Genomic DNA, 17,673 nt, shown 5'->3' on the forward strand with positions numbered 1-17,673 from the left:
ACTCCGTGGATTTTTAAAGGTGATAAGAGATATAAAATGTAAATCTTAACCGAAGATATATGAAAAGCCTTTGCATTCAATCTATTTAAAAATGGATTTGTACTCACTATTTGTTCTTTGTCTTAGAAACTATTTTAACTTTGACCCTCATGTTTCACTATAAAATACTTGCTCACTTCAAATAAAGGAGAATGCTCAATAGGCTGAAACTGCTGAGAAATTTATTAACCCATAACAGAAAAAAAATTACACATTTTTAATGTTTTTACTTTGTGGTAAATTTTTTTTAAAAAAAGGTGCATCATCCTTTTACATTGCTGCTTACAAAATCAGACAATGCATATGGTATATGGGCAATAAATGGATTTTTTTTTTTTTGGATACAACAAAATGTGGCCTTCTTTGAAACGCAATAGAGGCATTTGATTTTGACTTCATAACAGCTTCAGATTAAAAAAAAAAAAAAGGCAGCCAAAATAAGTTATATTAATACTTTATTTGAAAACAAGTTACAGTACATCACATTAGTTCTCCCTTGGGCCTTCCACAGACTTGAGTAACATCCCTTTTGGTTCCAGTGCCTTGTTTTCTGTTATAAATAACATGACTTTTAGTGATGATTTCGGAATGGTTGAATTAATATATACATCTTACACCTTCATAGCAACAGTTTGGTGTTACTGCATATCTTGTTTAGCTATGCTACTGGCACATCCACCCCAAAAAGCTGCTTAACTTCACTCTCAAATATGCATTATCCAAACTACATTTGTGCATCAGGAAACCTACTACCCTTTATTCATGCTAAAAAGCTGCACTTTTTTTTATTTTTTTATTTCAAAAGTAGTGTTTACAAAGTCAAATAAATAGAAAATGAAACACTTAAGGGTGGTGGCACACAGGGAGACAAATCTCGTTGCTGTGGGCTACTAATCTCCCCAAAATGTATTCCAGTCTGTAAGAATGCAAATCACTGGCGTGATGGCATACGCATCGATTTGGTTTTTCGAAGTTGCCTCACTGGAAAGTTCGGAAAACTAAGCAATGCGCATGCCATCCCTCCGGCAACTCGCATTCTTGCTGGCGGGAAGGCATTTTGGGGAGATTAGATGCCTGCCGTAGTGAAGCTTTGACGACTAATCTCCCAGTGTGCCACCACCCTAAGAAGACATACTGTATCTTTTTAGATAAGAATTTATAGATTATCTTGGGAGCTGCCCCATTGCATACAAAAGCTATAGCAAGTCCTAACAGACTGCAGTTTCATAACATCTACAGAAAGCATAAAAATTATGAAATATTTTATACACAATACCTATGCCCTCATTTTAAAATTTTTATAGGAATATGGGGGGGGGGAATATACATTAAAGGGGAAGGAAACCTAGTTGCCGCAAAAACCCTCCCCCCTCCCGTGTGTGGCCCACCATCCCTCCGGCCTACCCGTCCCGCTGAGCAAATGTCCCTAACTTGTTTACTTACCCTTCTGCGCAGGTCCAGTCCAGGGAGTTTACAGACGACATCTTCTTCCACGCGATCTTCCTGCTTTGAACGGTGCATGCGCAGTAGGAGCATTTCGCCGGTACGATCTACTGCGCATGCGCCAGAAGTACTTTGTGACTTTTGGCGCATGCGCAGTAGATGCGTACTGGCGAAATGCTCCTACTGCGCATGCGCCAAAACGCTGTTCAAAGCAGGAAGATCGCGTGGAAGAAGATGTCGTCTGTGAACTCCCTGCACTGGACCTGCGCAGAAGGGTAAGTAAACAAGTTAGGGGCATTTGCCCAGTGGGACGGGTAGACCAGGGGGGGGGAAGAGGGAGGGGGGTTTTTGCGCCAACTAGGTTTCCTTCCCCTTTAAAAACAAACGTTTAGAAACCTGCCAATTTACTATCAGTACTAGCAGGAGATACTGGTAAGGTCACGGTAGAAGAATAAAACACTCTGTTCCAGAACAATGACAGACCGTTTTATATGGTGATGATAATGAGATTAGGGGGAGGTGTTAAAGAAAATCATTTTAATCCCAGGATTTTATAGAAGTATTTTAATCTCAGACACACCCATATTATTGAAAACGCAAACTATGCCATTTAAAAACCTATGTACAAGAAAGCTTTGCATACAGTATATATACAGCAAAAGTAAATTATGCCCTGAGCGTGTGTGTATAGCTCAAAGTTACAACAATCTATTAAAGGAAAACTATACCCCCAAAATGAATACTTAAGCAACAGATAGTTTATATCAAATTGAATGACATATTAAAGAATCTTACCAAACTGGAATATATATTTACATAAATATTGCCCTTTTACATCTCTTGCCTTGAACCACCATTTCATGACTCTATCTGTGCTGCCTCAGAGATCACCTGACCAGAAATACTACAACTCTAACTGTAACAGGAAGAAGTGAGGAAGCAAAAGGCAGAACTCTGTCTGTTAATTGGCTCATGTGACCTAACATGTGGTTTGTATGTGAGCACAGTGAATCCTACGATCTCAGGGGGCGGCCCTTATTTTTTAAAATGGCAATTTTCTATTTATGATTACCCAATGGCACATACTACTAAAAAAGTATATTATTATGATAATGGTTCATTTACATGAAGCAGGGTTTTACACATGAGCTGTTTTACTCAGTATCTTTTAATAGAGACCTACATTGTTTGGGGGGTATAGTTTTCCTTTAAGGAAGCATTAGTAACAAAAGACATACACAAACTCCGGCCTTTTACTGGCCCCCTATATTGCACAAACACATTGAAATGGCAAGTACAAACAAAAGGCACTGCAAGAAAAAAAAAAAAACCACAGGCAAGCAAATGTATGATCATTAGAAGCAACACATGACATTATGCTGCTAGAAGGGTTTTAGGGGGTGTTGATCGAAAAATTAGCCAGTTAAATTTAATACTGAAAAGCACACCTGGAACCACATCCATATTGAAAGTTTCTGTACTGTAGCAGCATCTCATTCCTGCCCAAGCAATCAATGGAAGCCCAAATCTAAAACGGTTGCTTTTCCTTTACCAATCTGTCCAATGTCATAACAGAATAAAATCAGGGGAAAATGGCAATTGCTAAGATTAGAACAGTTCCAGAAGTTTCGGTTACTTAAAAAAAAAATTAAAAAAAAATAAAAAAAAAAAATGGGGGGGGGGAAGAAATCTAAAAAGGTCCTGAAACAGACAGCTGGCATAAGGCACCCATTGACATACAGGTCATGCCACAAAGTTCAGCTTCTAGCTGAAAATTTGATGTATAAAAACAGCCACGGTTTTAAAAAATAAAATTCTAACCTAAAAATGGGACTACCTCAATCACCGTTTTAATATATTCATATTATATGTAAGGCAAATTCTCATATGTGACTTTCATCTTCTTTTAAAACATCATCAGAATTTTGAGGAAGGAGAGAAAGTTCATTGTATTTGTTTTCAGATGCACCTGCTTCCTGTGCCTTTTTCTCTGCTTTTTGTTCCTTTGCTAAGAGTCTGTAGTGGATTGTCATCCCAATGATGATGTAAATTGAAGCAACAATTAGTACTATTCCACAAGCTTGATAGGTGTACTTGTAGTCTCCATATAGATCATTTAACCTTCCTGGAACACGAAAGAGGTAAAATTCAGTATGTGAAGTAGACCGTTCACAAATTTTACATGCATACATACTCACTCAAGGCCTGGTGCATATGGCAGACGCTTTAGGGGGTGCATATACCAAAGGGCTGGTGACTAGGGCAGACACTTTAAATTCAATCTTTGTAAGAAAAAAATATATAAAAAAATCCCCCCAGCTGCCGGCAAAGTTAAAACAGGGACCTAAATACAGCACTGTCCTTATACTGTAGTAGTAAATTTCAGCATTTTCTATTTCTGTTACATCCTGCAAGAAGCAAACCTTCAGTGCCCTGCCTTAATATTAACCCCCTTTCCATATTTGCTGTAGCTCCCATAAGCCTTTTGGCAAACAATCCATGGGCTTTGAAATGGGTTTTGATATAGGTTCTTTCAGCAGTGGCTTTGATAGTTGTGCATGGATGGTTGCACCCTCTCAATTCGATCTCTCAATTTCCTGCTGACCTAGGAATGTTAGCATTGAACAGTTCCAATTTTTTGGGGACAGTTTACTTTAAAATGGACTGGGTTTTAGCCTTGAGATAAATCACCAAGCCACAGCAATGTCCCTGCTCCAGCCCACCCTTGTCAGATTTTTTCAGAGGATAAGTGTGGCAATTACTGGCCCCTTGGTTGCTTCTATAACTAATGCACTCCACAACCCAGTCACAGTAATGGCCCTTCTATGAAGTTGTAGTCATGCATTATGTTTATTTTAATATTAGATTTTTATAACCCATCTCTGATTCATGTTTCTCCAGAATGTATTCTGGATGTGCTTTGATAGAATCATGAAGACCAGACCAAGGTGCTGTTTTTATAGATATGGTTTCTAACAAAACCTGGGGCATGCCAAAAAAGTAGACTGCATTTATACAGATCATGTAATGTGCAATTGGGCACAGGTAGACTATTCAACTAATGTGACTTCTGAAGGCTTTCTGGTTGTACAAGAGCTTATTGGGTTTCTAAACAAAGGGGTTTAGACAATTTAGAAATTATGTAGTTTTATTTTCCAATCTAATATTAAGAATTACAGTAAAAAAATGGTGTAAAATCCAGGAAAATGTAAAATCAGGGAAATGTATTGTGCATAATATATAGATGGGACCACAAAACAACAATGTAAAATGAGGGAAATCTTAAAATCAGGGGATGTAAAATGGGGGTTCTACTGTATTTATAGATAAAAGACACCATTCCTATAGTGTTGAGAAGTGGTGTCTAAAACAGTTAACTAATGGGGAATGGGCTGCATTAATGCAATAGGTTAGAAACAGAATATGAAATTGATGACAGGCTTTTCAAACCAACCAAATATGTCACTCTTAATATGGAACATGTCATATTGTTCAAAATTAATATATTGAACAGTAAAAATGAAGCTCATAGCAGAGTTAAATAGAATACTTAAATAGGCCTGCATCCATTAGACCAAGACTTCCTCATTTATAAAACTTAAATTATTGTATGGAAGCGTGACACACAATTTAAAGGATGGTATTACATCCTATACCTTACCTAACAGAGGTGGTCCCAGAAGCACTGGACAGCATTCCACAATTGTGACTAATCCAACGGCACTAGAGAATCTTTGAGCTCCAACCAAGTCCATTAGTGTTTCAAAGAGGACAGAGCTAAGCCAACCAAAAGCAAATCCAAAAAAGCCAGCATAGATGCAAAAGCCAACAAAAGTTGTTGCAAGGGGAACCAGAAGATGGCATACTCCATTGTACAAAACTGCAACAGCAAAGAAATACTGAATTTTAGGTCTCACCCATTTGGTGTTTGCCACAATTCCCATGGAAGGTCTAGCAATCATGTCTACAATTGCAAGGATTGAAAGCAGAAATGCAGCAGACTCAGGTGAAATGTTTTTGCTTTTTGCATAGTTGCTAAGAAAAACTAAAGGAGCAAACAGACCAAAAAACATAATCATGTGCCCAGATAGATAGATAAGGAATCCTCGATGAGTGAAGAGAGATAGGTCTAGGAACTTATTTATGGTCTGGAACACTGTTGGCTTAGTTTTTGCTTTGCCCTCTATAAGGTCTTTATTGGCATCCCCATCTTCCTTAGAAACACACTTTCCAGCCTCTTCTAATACCTCTTTAGTAACTTTCTTCTTAGAGTCTTCTGGCTTTGGTCCTATGGGACGCATCAAAGACCCAGCAACACAGCAATTTAGTAGAAGACCACCCAGAATCAAGAAGCTTCCTCTCCAGCCAAAAATGCTGTAGAAGTATTGATTTAGAGGAGCTAAAGTGGACAAAAATACAGGACTTCCTGCCATAGCCAATCCATTTGCTATGGGTCTTTTCTTAAAGAAATATTTTCCAATCATTGTCAAAGCTGGGTTTAAGTTGAATGCAAGTCCAAAACCTAAGAGGGATTTAAAAAAAAAAAATACATAAAAGACAAAAAAAACTGTTAAATACGACAATTGACTCAAAGGAGATAGCATCCCCGTAATTGAGTTTTCTGGATAACTTTTTTCAGATAAGGGATTCCATAGCTGTATTGCAAGGACATGTGTAATATATATATATATATAAAAAAAAAAATAAGAGAGAGAGAGAGAGATCGAGAGAGAGAGAGAGAGAGAGATCGAGAGAGAGATCGAGAGAGAGAGAGAGATCGAGAGAGAGAGAGAGATCGAGAGAGAGAGAGATCGAGAGAGAGAGAGAGAGAGAGAGAGATCGAGAGAGAGATCGAGAGAGATCGAGAGAGAGAGAGATCGAGAGAGATCGAGAGAGATCGAGAGAGATCGAGAGAGATCGAGAGAGATCGAGAGAGATCGAGAGAGATCGAGAGAGATCGAGAGAGATCGAGAGAGATCGAGAGAGATCGAGAGAGATCGAGAGAGAGAGATCGAGAGAGATCGAGAGATCGAGAGATCGAGAGAGATCGAGAGATCGAGAGAGATCGAGAGAGATCGAGAGAGATCGAGAGATCGAGAGAGATCGAGAGAGAGAGAGAGAGAGATCGAGAGATCGAGAGAGAGAGAGAGAGATCGAGAGAGATCGAGAGATCGAGAGAGATCGAGAGATCGAGAGAGATCGAGAGATCGAGAGAGAGAGAGAGATCGAGAGAGATCGAGAGATCGAGAGAGATCGAGAGATCGAGAGAGAGAGAGAGACTCAAGTATAAGCCGACCTGAGTATAAGCCGAGGTACCTAATTTTACCTATGACAACTTATTGACTCGAGTATAAGCATAGACATAACTACAGCCCTGTCTCCCAGCAGCGCACATTCCGCCAAATCAGGGCCCCCCAGCGATCAACCGGACTTCTTTGCAAAGTTGATGGTGACAGAGAATTGCAAAGTTGATGGTGACAGAGAATTGCCAAACGGATTACTGTGTGCATTGTCCCATTGTGCAGAGGGTGCTGTGTGATATTGCCATCACTGTTAATCCTTCATATAACCAACAGAGGGCGCTCTTGTGATATTGCAGTCACTGTTATTCTTTCATATAACCAACAGAGGGTGCACTGTTATTCTTTCATATAACCAACAGAGGGCGCTGTGTGATATTGCAGTCTCTCCCCAAGTGAACTGTTGGTATAGGAATCATTAAAAGTGACTGCAATCTCAGCTCCCGCTGACCCGAGTATAAGCCGAGGTAGACTTTTTCAGCACATTTTGGATGCTGAAAAACTCTGCTTCTACTCTAGTATACACACACGCACTTTTTATTTTTTGTTCTAAAATGTGCATTGGTTATTCTTGCTACTACTTAGCATGAATTTACCCCTATTGCAAGGCCACATCCCTTGTCTTTTGTAGGGCAGTTAAACATGCATGACCATTACAGAAAGAGCGTAAATGTTGAAAGGGCTTTATTTTGCTCATTTTTAACAAAATAAGCACACTTTACTTCCTACTTCAACTCCTTTAGTTTGCATGAAGATGAACTTACCTCCAACAACACCAATACAAAGGTACAGCTCAGCAACGGTGTTACAAAATGAGGCAGCAATTAAGCCAGTACCAGCAAGGCAACCGCCAGCAATCATAACAGGACGACTTCCATACTTGTTCACCAAGACACTGCTTATTGGACCTAAGATGAAAGTAGTTATAAAGTAAGGTGTACAATACATGCTCATCCAACTTATTCTAAAAAAAATCATGATCATATTTAATCAAAAATCAGTGCCATAATAGACCAATGGGCACTTGTGCTAAATTTGAATCTAGGGCCCCTTTCTTTGCCAACCAACCATAACTCATAAAAAAAAAAATACAAAATATTTTAGCCTTCATTGTCTCTTAAGATCCCATTAGTAGATGGGATCAGTTTAACCTCCTGTAGTAATGCTCCTGGTTGCAAAGGCCAAATGTAAAGCTTTCAGAGGCTATGCTATGTTCCAGGGCCAAATAGCACAGACTATAAATTGAGGGTCTAATTTCTTTTGGCAATACACTATTGGTATAATTCCTAAATTTCAAGTTTGGCACAAATGCCAAGTACATCTTCAGAATGTACAGTTGAAGTTCTTCATGGTCCTCTAAAGGAAAACCACTGATCAAATGTGCTGCACAGCAGCAGACGCTTCCTATTCATCTAGGGGCAGTAACCCATAGCAACCAATCAGCAGGTAGCATTTACTGGTCACCTGTTTAAATGTATACATCTTATTGGTTGCTATGGGTAACTGCTCCTGGGCAAACTTAGTGCCTTATTTTACACATGGGGGATGATGTGCAACACATAAGAAAGTGCTCCTGATCAATATTTCCCAACAATAGCATCTGTCACGGGCAAAGAGTATGTAGTCAACAGACAAGTGTGTGTTTTAGAAAGACTTTGCAACAAATTATAAACAGATAGTGGGGTGGGGGGGGAATCTTTTTTCCCCATATAGATCACTGCACCACAGGTCGTCCTCTTTAGAGTAGAGCAACAGAACATTCATCTAAAGCAGCATAGCTGGTTATTCACAGTGATGTTATGGAATGCCCTGCCAGATGTTGTAATGGCCGATTCGGTTTTAAGAGGGGCTTGGAGATTTTCTTGGACAAGCATAATATTATAGGCTATTGTGATACTAAAATCTACAATAAGTATAGAAATTGGTGTATATATAGTTTGAGAGTGTATGGAGGGGTCGGTGTGAGTGTATGCAAGGATGGATGAATGCTGGGTTTCATTTGGAAGGGTTGAACTTATGGACTTTGGTCCGTTTTCAACCCAACTTCTTACCTATGTACATCATCCAGTGACAATAACACACAAAAAATCTACAGTGCTGGCACTTAGTGTGTGCCAGTGTTCATATTTAATCACAGGAAGTCTACCAGAACAGAGAAGGTTAAAGAGGAAGACCAACTCTGTACTGACTTAGCATGCAGATATATAACTCTACCACCCTTTATTTATCTTACCAATCTGTGGTTTTTGGAATTATTTGCATTTCTCCCCTCATTGAACATAAATGCCAACTGGTTGCAAAGATCATTGACTGTTGCAACCACAAAAAAAACCAAGAAGGCATGTTTAAATCAATGGATAAATGTGGTGGCACCAGATCAAGAACAATAAAAAAAAAAAAAAAAATTATATGTTATTTGGCCTAAAAAATAGAAGTTTACTCAAAGTTAGATCATTTTTCTGTACATACAAGGGAAATAAAAAAAACCTTACCTCCAGCATACATTACAGCCAGCATTATAGAAGAAATCCAGGACACCTCGCTACTTGTTGCTCCAAAAATTGCTTCTATGTCTTTGAAAAAGACTGTAATCGATTTAGGGAAGGCATAGGAGAATCCGATTGATACAAAGGCTGCTACAACTACTACCCAGCCCCAGCCCCCTTCTGGGGGAGTGTATCCCACTGGGCCTCCAACAGCAGGTGCCATTCTTTGGGAAGTTGGAGGTTCTTGCGGGAATTAAATATCTGCAGGAAAGAAAAAAATAAATAAACAGTGATTAGACAGTCCCAGTTTTTTTTTTACCTTAGAATACAGATGATCAAATTATAGCAAGAGTGAGATTTAAGGTGAGCTGCAACTATAAAATGCAAATACACTGGTGGTTCTTCAGTGATACAGTTACAGCTGGTCAGTCGAAGGTTTGACTAAATTGCTGAGCTGCAAGTCGCTGCCAGGAACGGTTTAGAGCTGTGGAAAAACTGAATGCTGAGTGTGTAGACTGTGCCCCATTCATTTCCTCTCCAGATCCTGTTACAAATTTACCTTAAATACTTTAGCAGCCCGTTAAAGGCCAAAATTTAGCTTGAGTTTACTTTTGTTTCTGCTGTAATGTTCCTAGATCATGTTTCTGTAATAAAAAAAAAAAAAAAAAGAAAAAAGTTGTTGTAATCCACCTGCCTACACCTCATTGAATAGAATGATCAGAAAGAATGGGGTCAGTGTGTGCAGCCCATTCTTTCCAATCACTATTCACTAAGGTGTAGGCAGGTGGATCCGTTACGGCAGATAGTGTGACCTTGTTAAGAATCATTTTCAAAAGTACCGAATATACTGAAGATATGATTTACCCAAGCCAAAAATACATGTTTGCTTTACAGTCCTGTTAACAGGTAGATAGAGCCCAAATGCTAAAGATACTCTTATGCCTGCTAAGCACAGAGGAACTGAAATAATGGAGGCATGCAAATAGAATACATCTCTATTCATAAAGAAAGAAAAAGGCCACTTCAACCTCCATCTAAATCCCCACCATCCTAAACACTACTATAAAAAATAAATAAATGGTCTTCAGAATTAACTGGGAAGGGTATGAGCCTGTTCAAAATTTCCTCAAACACTTCTGAGCAGTACAGGGGACAGGTTTCAACTTAACTAATTAGGTCTTGATATCCGACACTACATCTGCATACAAAGAAGTTGTACGTGTCTAACGTGCCTTAGGTCTTGAAAGCTTCCTCTACTCAAAACAGCAAGCTTCATTAGTAATTCACATTGAGGAAGAACATATGAGCAAATCCAAAATACGTCACTTTAACCAGCTGAACTGTCACAGAGGCTGGTGTGTACTGGAACAAGCTGCACAGTTGCAAAACAGTCAGTGAAAGGAAATTAAATCAGCTGTGCCAACATTATGGTACAAGAAGAAAAATGCAACTCATTTTTTGAGGAAGACACTCCCATGTCATATGTTCATAAAAAAACTGCAGATTTACAATTAAAGATTCAACTTGAAACTAACATGCGTTGTACTGCCCTTGTGTGCATTCCATTTTTGATTTTTTTTTTTTTAACCTGTTACCAGAAAAGCTGCTTCACTTGGTATTAAACCCAAATTATTTTATTTTAATTCATCAATTAAAAAATAAATGTTCACTCAGGGCTCTTACACACCGGTGGGGTGTTTTTGCAAATCTAAAAATGGGTGCTTGTTACACATCCAAATACATGTCTTGCTTTTAGGTCTGTTTAAACACTGCAAAGTGTATTTGTGAGTTAAACATCTTTTTTTCCTAATGCAATGAATAATAATACGATTAATGAAACACGGCTGCAATAAAACTCAAATGAAAACATGAGTAAAACAGGCAGTATATAATGGAATCAATTAGCTTATATAGTTACCTACACTTAACCCTGCATCTCAAACACACAAAATAATGCCCTCAAGGAAAAGCCCTAATCCAACAACACAAGTTTCTCTATGTGGGCTGTGGCACATGTAAACGCCAGAAACATGTTCTGTGTTAATTTCATTACAAAGATAGAATATAAAAAATATGAATGACAGGTGTCTTCTGAACGAATTGATATAAAGAAGGTGGATTGGTCAGAAACCCACAGAGGAAGGGCCATGCGGTCCCGAAACGTTTGAACATTGAAGTGTTGTGAGCACCATGGAATAAAGTTTGGGATTCACCCGTTTGTAGCAGACAAGGTATTGGCTTTCCATTTATTTTTGACAGAAACCCACAGAACCAATAGGTCAGGCTGACCAGTTGACTCCAGAGGTGGATCATATCCGATTATACGCCACCAGAACGGCCACTTCCAAACCCCCAGTACTGATTGGTAAGGACTTTATATATTTTCTCTCTCCCCACCCCATACGATGAAACTGGGGGGGGGGGGGTTAGACATAGGAGGAAATAAATATCAATGCACAATATACACAAGATTACAGACTATTTGACTGCTAAAATGAACATATTGCACACAATATTTACACAGGCAAAAATAAAGTAATAAAGAACAAAGAATATTCAAAATACAATAAACCAACGCAAGTAAAATCAAAAAATTATTGGTCCACATCCCAGTTTCGTTAGCTTCACTATGTAATTAAAAACAGATACAAACAAGCAATCAAGAGCAATGCAGAACTGAAAATGCAATAAACCACAAAAATCAAGTTCATTTTGCAGTGTGGATTTGCTCTCACATTAAAAAAAAAAAAAAAAGTGGTGTGTGTACCCTTGGGGTGGCACAGGGATCCATAAGCAGTTACAACAGAATACACAAGGTTTCTAAAGGTGCCAGCTGTAGAAGGAAGCAGAAGTGGGTCAGCAGCTGTTATCAACTTCTGCACCCTGAACAAAATTTTACAGGGTTAAAAACCAAGTCCATGTACAGGATTTAAAAGTGTTTAGTAATTCAAATGAAACATTTGTGTTAACTGTCCCTTTCAAAGCCACACAACTCTAGGCAATAGTCCAATAGTGAACACAGGAGAGTTTGCAGTACAGATAAAATGAGCCAGACAAGGACTTTGCCCTTGGTTTGTGCCATAAAACAACTTATCCAGCAGTTTAAGGGGGGGGAAATCACAAAACCAATGAGGAAGCGAGAATACAAGGTTGTTCTGTACATTCATTTTAAATTATTGCTCTAATTTAGCAATATCAGTTTTATTTCTTGCACTAAAAAGGCAAAAAAACCTATTGCTTTTTCCCCAACGTCCTTGGTAGCTACCAAGGAATCAAAAATACCAGTCCTCACATAAGCCCTGTGTGTAATTAAGTCCTCATCTAGCCACAGTTTACTTACTGGTCCATGTTTGGTACTCCCAACAGCTTGTGCAACTGATAACTGACCATTCCAACTCTGGTGCAGGCCACCATGTCCCCAATCCCAGCCAGCTTTCCCCGATCTACTCGGCCATGACCCTTTTTCTTATCAAACTTTATACCAACCAATCAGCAATTTATGAAGCCTCTGGACAGGCATATGCTCAAATAAATGCAATCTTTGTAGTAAAATTATTCATATTACCAATACTTTAATAGGACAGTTCAATTACAACAGGAAATGTGCAGGAAATGGAAGCAACGTTCTGAATTTGTAATTTAGTTTGTTAAATTTTATCTGGATAGCGGTTTTTAAAAAAAGATGCAGTCTTCTGTGCTGGAGAGTGTCTTGGCAAGAGCACAAGTCAGGAAGAAAACTCAACAAGCCCTGGATCAGTTCACATTGCACCAAGTCTTGTGACAAGGAAAAAAGTTAGGTCAACTAATTTCAAGGACAAGATGCTAAAGTTAGAGGTATCATCACACCAATAATGAATGCAGAACAGCAGTTTAACTGCTTCCAGTTGAGCATTCATAAAGATATTCATTTATTTTAGCAGTGACCTTTTAAAGTGTAAGTAAAGTTTAGAAAAACAAATTTCAAAATTGCCTACTGTGGTTTTCTAAGCATTTTTGTAATTTACATTTTATTGTTTCAGAGATATTAAAACCATGCCACCTCAGTGATTAGTTCATGTAACAGTATAGACAGGTCCAGATTTGTGGCAAGGACACAAAGGCCCGGGCCTAGGGCTGGCAAAATTCTAGGGGCGGCATGCCGCATAGAGAACACAGCGTTCCCCAGCGCTATGGCGCATGAGCGCATGGGGGGGGTGCGCACGATCAGCGGCTGATAGGACCCCGAGGCCTTGGGGCGCCGCAGCTGGAAATCCGGCCCCGAGTATAGGCAGCTAGAGAGGAGACACATTCGGAAGGGGGGAAAAAAGCAAACTGTTCAGGAAAGAGATGAGAAAAGTATACGGAGGCTTTTGTGCTCTTTGCAGAACTGTGCAACATAACAGTTCTTTTTTCCTTCTGAATTCTCTCTCCAACTGTGCAGATATAAGAACTGATCAGCAGATGGCACCGTTACAAAATATACTGGCAGTTAAAAGAAACAAAAAAAAAAACAAAAAACAAAAGTGCTTAGAAAAACACCCTAAGCAATCACACACACACACTTTATTTATACTTTAAGACCCAGTTATCGATGTATATATGCCAATGTACTACTTGGCAGAACTCAAAGTCCTAAGGAATTAAGTCATTGTTTTTTTTCCCCAATGTCCCGCCGGCCCAGTCTAACCCTGGGTGTGATACATTGGTTTGTACTTCATTTGCCTAGACCATGGATGCTCAACTTAAGGCTTGTGTGTCGAGACGGCACTCCAAGGTATATTTGTGTCACTCGGTCTGAATATGGGATCCACAGACAGCTGTGTAGGGCATCCAATTTTATATTATTGCCCACAAAACACTAATCAACTACCAATTATGACTATGAAGATTTTCATTCATCCAGGTCATGGTATATCTAGTATAGGTCAATCTAGTTGTTTTTAGTCCAGTTGTTTTTAGATTGACCTATACTAGATACAACTACCAATTACTTTCACATGATACAATGCTATGACCCTTCACTTGCCCACTAGAAGATTGCTTTAACCCTTCCCCGGCAACGCTGTGCGTGCCAAGTGGTCAGCAAGTCTGCCAACTTTTTTTTTTTTTTTTAGTTTTAAAGGGAACTTGTCACTCAGACATAAAAAGCTGAACAATAAAAGTTATTTTCAAATTAAACAGGAAACTTTATTACAACTTTCATACTGGTTATAAACTCATTAAAAAAAATCATATATATTGCCTGCCCTGTCCCTATGCTTGAGGCATAGCAATTACTTTTATAATAATTTCTGCACTTCCTAGATGCAGTCTCACATTCCCCCATCCCTACTGACTGTGTGGCACATCAGGTCCTCCCCATACTGGTGAATACAAGAGATTGTTACTCGCACATCACTATTACCTGCCCATGTACAACCACCTTTAATACTACTGAAAACATTTAAACATTAAAATACCAAACAGGACAGTTTTTCCAGTGTGGATTTGTGCTCCCTTATAATAACATCATAAACAAGGTACAGTTTTATTAATGTACTTTGGACGCAATGGAAGATTGCATTAGGTTATCAAATATCATATTATGTATATACTGCATTTAACGCTTCTTTACTATGACCAGTTTAATATACTAGGTCTGTACCAAATCCAGGATTCAACCTTTTACAGGACTCACTTGACTTAGTCATGTAGATTTAAAGCTCTGGACAACTGAAATTATTTTTGTTCTGAATATGAAATTTGAAATTGCAAATTAGGGTTCTAATTTAGTTCAGTATTCACCAAAAATTGGTATTCTAGTGCAGCCCTATAGCAGATAGTATATATAATTGTATGTACCTAAGATGGAAACTTGAGATAGAGTCCTTAATGAACTTGTGTGATTCTAAGACTTTTTTTTTCAAAAAACACCACAACCCAAACAGAGACAACATAAATAATGCCTCTACCATGTTAGTTAAGTAGAGTTGAACACAATAAAGCGCTATATAAGGGTGATTTACAACCAGAAGTGAAATTGTGCTAAAATGGGAGAAGTGTTGCATGTATTGACACAAGTCATTTAATGTACTTGCATCCAAACACGCTCATTGCACTTAGTTCCACTGGGTCCCATTGTGTCTGTCCTGACAAAAATCCTATGCAAGTGACATTAGGGAAGCCCAGAGCCTTGTACATTGGAGCAGTTGCAGTTCGTTGCAATAGGGGCACTGGACCTGCAACCAAAAAACTTTTTTACAGTTTAAAGACACTCGTTCATTGGGGAAAATGCAGAGTAAAGAACATGGCAGCTTGTGTCTGAACTTTGAACACTGCATCTTCCAAGAAGTAAATGCCCACTGAAATATTTTTTGCAATAGTTCAGTTTAGTGATGTAAATAGCTTTTTTTGAAAAAAAAAAAAAAATGCATTCTGGCTGTGACGTGAACTCTACATAATCATGGCCATTCCACATTTCATAGCAACCAATTGATTCCCCTGGGTTTTCAGAATAAGTACAAGTATAGGATCCCTTATCCAGAAACCCGATATCCAGAAAGCTCCAAATTACGGAATGGCTGTCTCCCATAGACTTCATTTTATCCAAATAGTCCAATTTTTTGAAAATGATTTCCTTTTTCTCTGTAATAATAAAACGGTAGCTTGTACTTGATCCCAACTAAGATATAATATTTAATGAGTACGACAACATAGATCTAAGAAACTACCAAGTATCTATCGTAATTTTTTTTTAAACTGTACATACCATCAGCAATTATGGTACTGGAGCAAAGTGAGGTACCACTTAATGAAATATTCCAGTACAAAGTAAGCTTGGGGCATGTAGAATTTGATTTGTGTAACTTTTGTCAAGTACACTGAAAATTCAACATGTGTGAATGCACAGCTTAGAAGGAAAATCAACGGTTCTATATTGGTTAGCCTTACCTAAGCAAGCATGATATGTATAACTTTGGTTTAATCCCAACTCTAGAGGTGGGGGGTAGTGGAAAAGTCTGACAAACACTGGGCATCTGCAGTGAGAAACGGAGGTGCCGCTGACATCACTGTAAGGATTTCTCAAATAGGCGACATGTGAACTGATGCAGCAGCTGTAAGTAAGCCACTAAGCAAAAAATGCCAGTAGTAGTGTATATGTTGGAGTCTCAGGTGACCCTCATCTTCTTGATGGGCCATGGGAGCAATAGGGTTTGAAGAGGAGGTTAGGGTTAAACTACCATGCTGCATCAAGATTCCTGCCAATATATTTGGGAAATAACATCCAATAAAATAAATAATTAATTGGCCACATGTTCTAAGGTTGAGATTGTGTTTGTTAAACTCCCCAAACCCTCAGGCAACACTAGTTTACCTCAGCCCTACCAACAACTAAAATTAAAATTAGTGCCACTGCTTGAGGCAATCAGCTTTATTGGCTCATGTGCGACTTGCCTCAGAGGAAATGAGGAAAGCGGTTGTACAATAATCGCTTTCAGCCGTAGCAGTTACGTGATTCGTTTTACAATGAAACTTTTCAGTTTCCATTAAAATAGCGTCACGGTGACTCTGCATTCGGATTTCTGCAACACATGGAAACCATCACTGTTCAGCACAGAAGAATTACACAGGCAAACCCCCCATTCTGTGTGAATTAAGGGAGACCCTTAAAATAAGCCGGACAAGTGCTGCATCTGGACGGCTCTCCAGAAGGAAAATTCGTTGTATAGAATTTCAACAGAGGACTGTGCCGGCTTCAGGCAGAATCACGTGTAATCGCAAGGTCATTCAGGAAACAGAGGAGCATCGGCCTTAGGACTAACTAAACAACACTGCTGTGGCTAAATTTTTTTTTTTAAACGAATAATAAAGTGCCATTCCCCTCCTGTTCCACAATACCCCTAGCTATTAAGACACGTGTTTTTTAGAGTCGTCCCACTTCCCAGCCGCCTCACAGGCTCATCCATACTAGCGTGCCGAAATGAACACGTATATGAATACGTACATGATACCACCCCGGCAATGCTCTCAGATTCGGCGCTGCCAGGCAACGAGGAACATAGAGGAAGAGCGTGGGCTCCCAGCATGCGTCAGTGACCGTAGTCTCCTTGTCAACCCAGCCACCTAGGCCCCTTGTAGAGGAGCTGTATTACCAACTCACCGTTAGTGACAATGTATCCCGGTACTGGCTGGCGGCGACAATTGGAACCGACCCTCAGTGCTTGTTCTCCGAGAACTCCTTCGTCCCTGCCCTGTATATAGTGATTGGCCAAAGTTAAAACACACCCCTCTTTACGCCCCCCCCCGTCTCTCCCCCTTCGCATTTGAAGTAAGTTAAGGTGACTAAAATCGCAAGGAATATTTCAGTCAGTGGCTCGTGAAGGCAGTGGTTAGGGGTATTTTCATGCGATTTTTAATAAAGATTATTTTTTTTAATAAAGATTATT

General features: G+C 39.1%; 1 protein-coding gene across 1 annotated transcript; it reads right to left on the minus strand.

Annotated features, from left to right (window-relative positions):
* Window positions 1-3,268: 3,268 nt before the first annotated feature.
* Window positions 3,269-17,453, minus strand: slc16a1.L (solute carrier family 16 member 1 L homeolog; the record flags this gene model as incomplete). The annotated part of the gene is given in 5 exon segments (NM_001091538.1): window positions 3,269-3,607; window positions 5,144-6,004; window positions 7,547-7,690; window positions 9,275-9,529; window positions 17,388-17,453. Coding segments are annotated over 4 exon segments (1,464 nt in total). The 3' UTR covers window positions 3,269-3,365.
* Between the last annotated feature and the right edge of the window lie 220 nt (window positions 17,454-17,673).

This window comes from Xenopus laevis, chromosome 2L (genome assembly GCF_017654675.1).
Source record: "Xenopus laevis strain J_2021 chromosome 2L, Xenopus_laevis_v10.1, whole genome shotgun sequence".
NCBI classification, from domain to species: Eukaryota; Metazoa; Chordata; class Amphibia; order Anura; family Pipidae; genus Xenopus; species Xenopus laevis.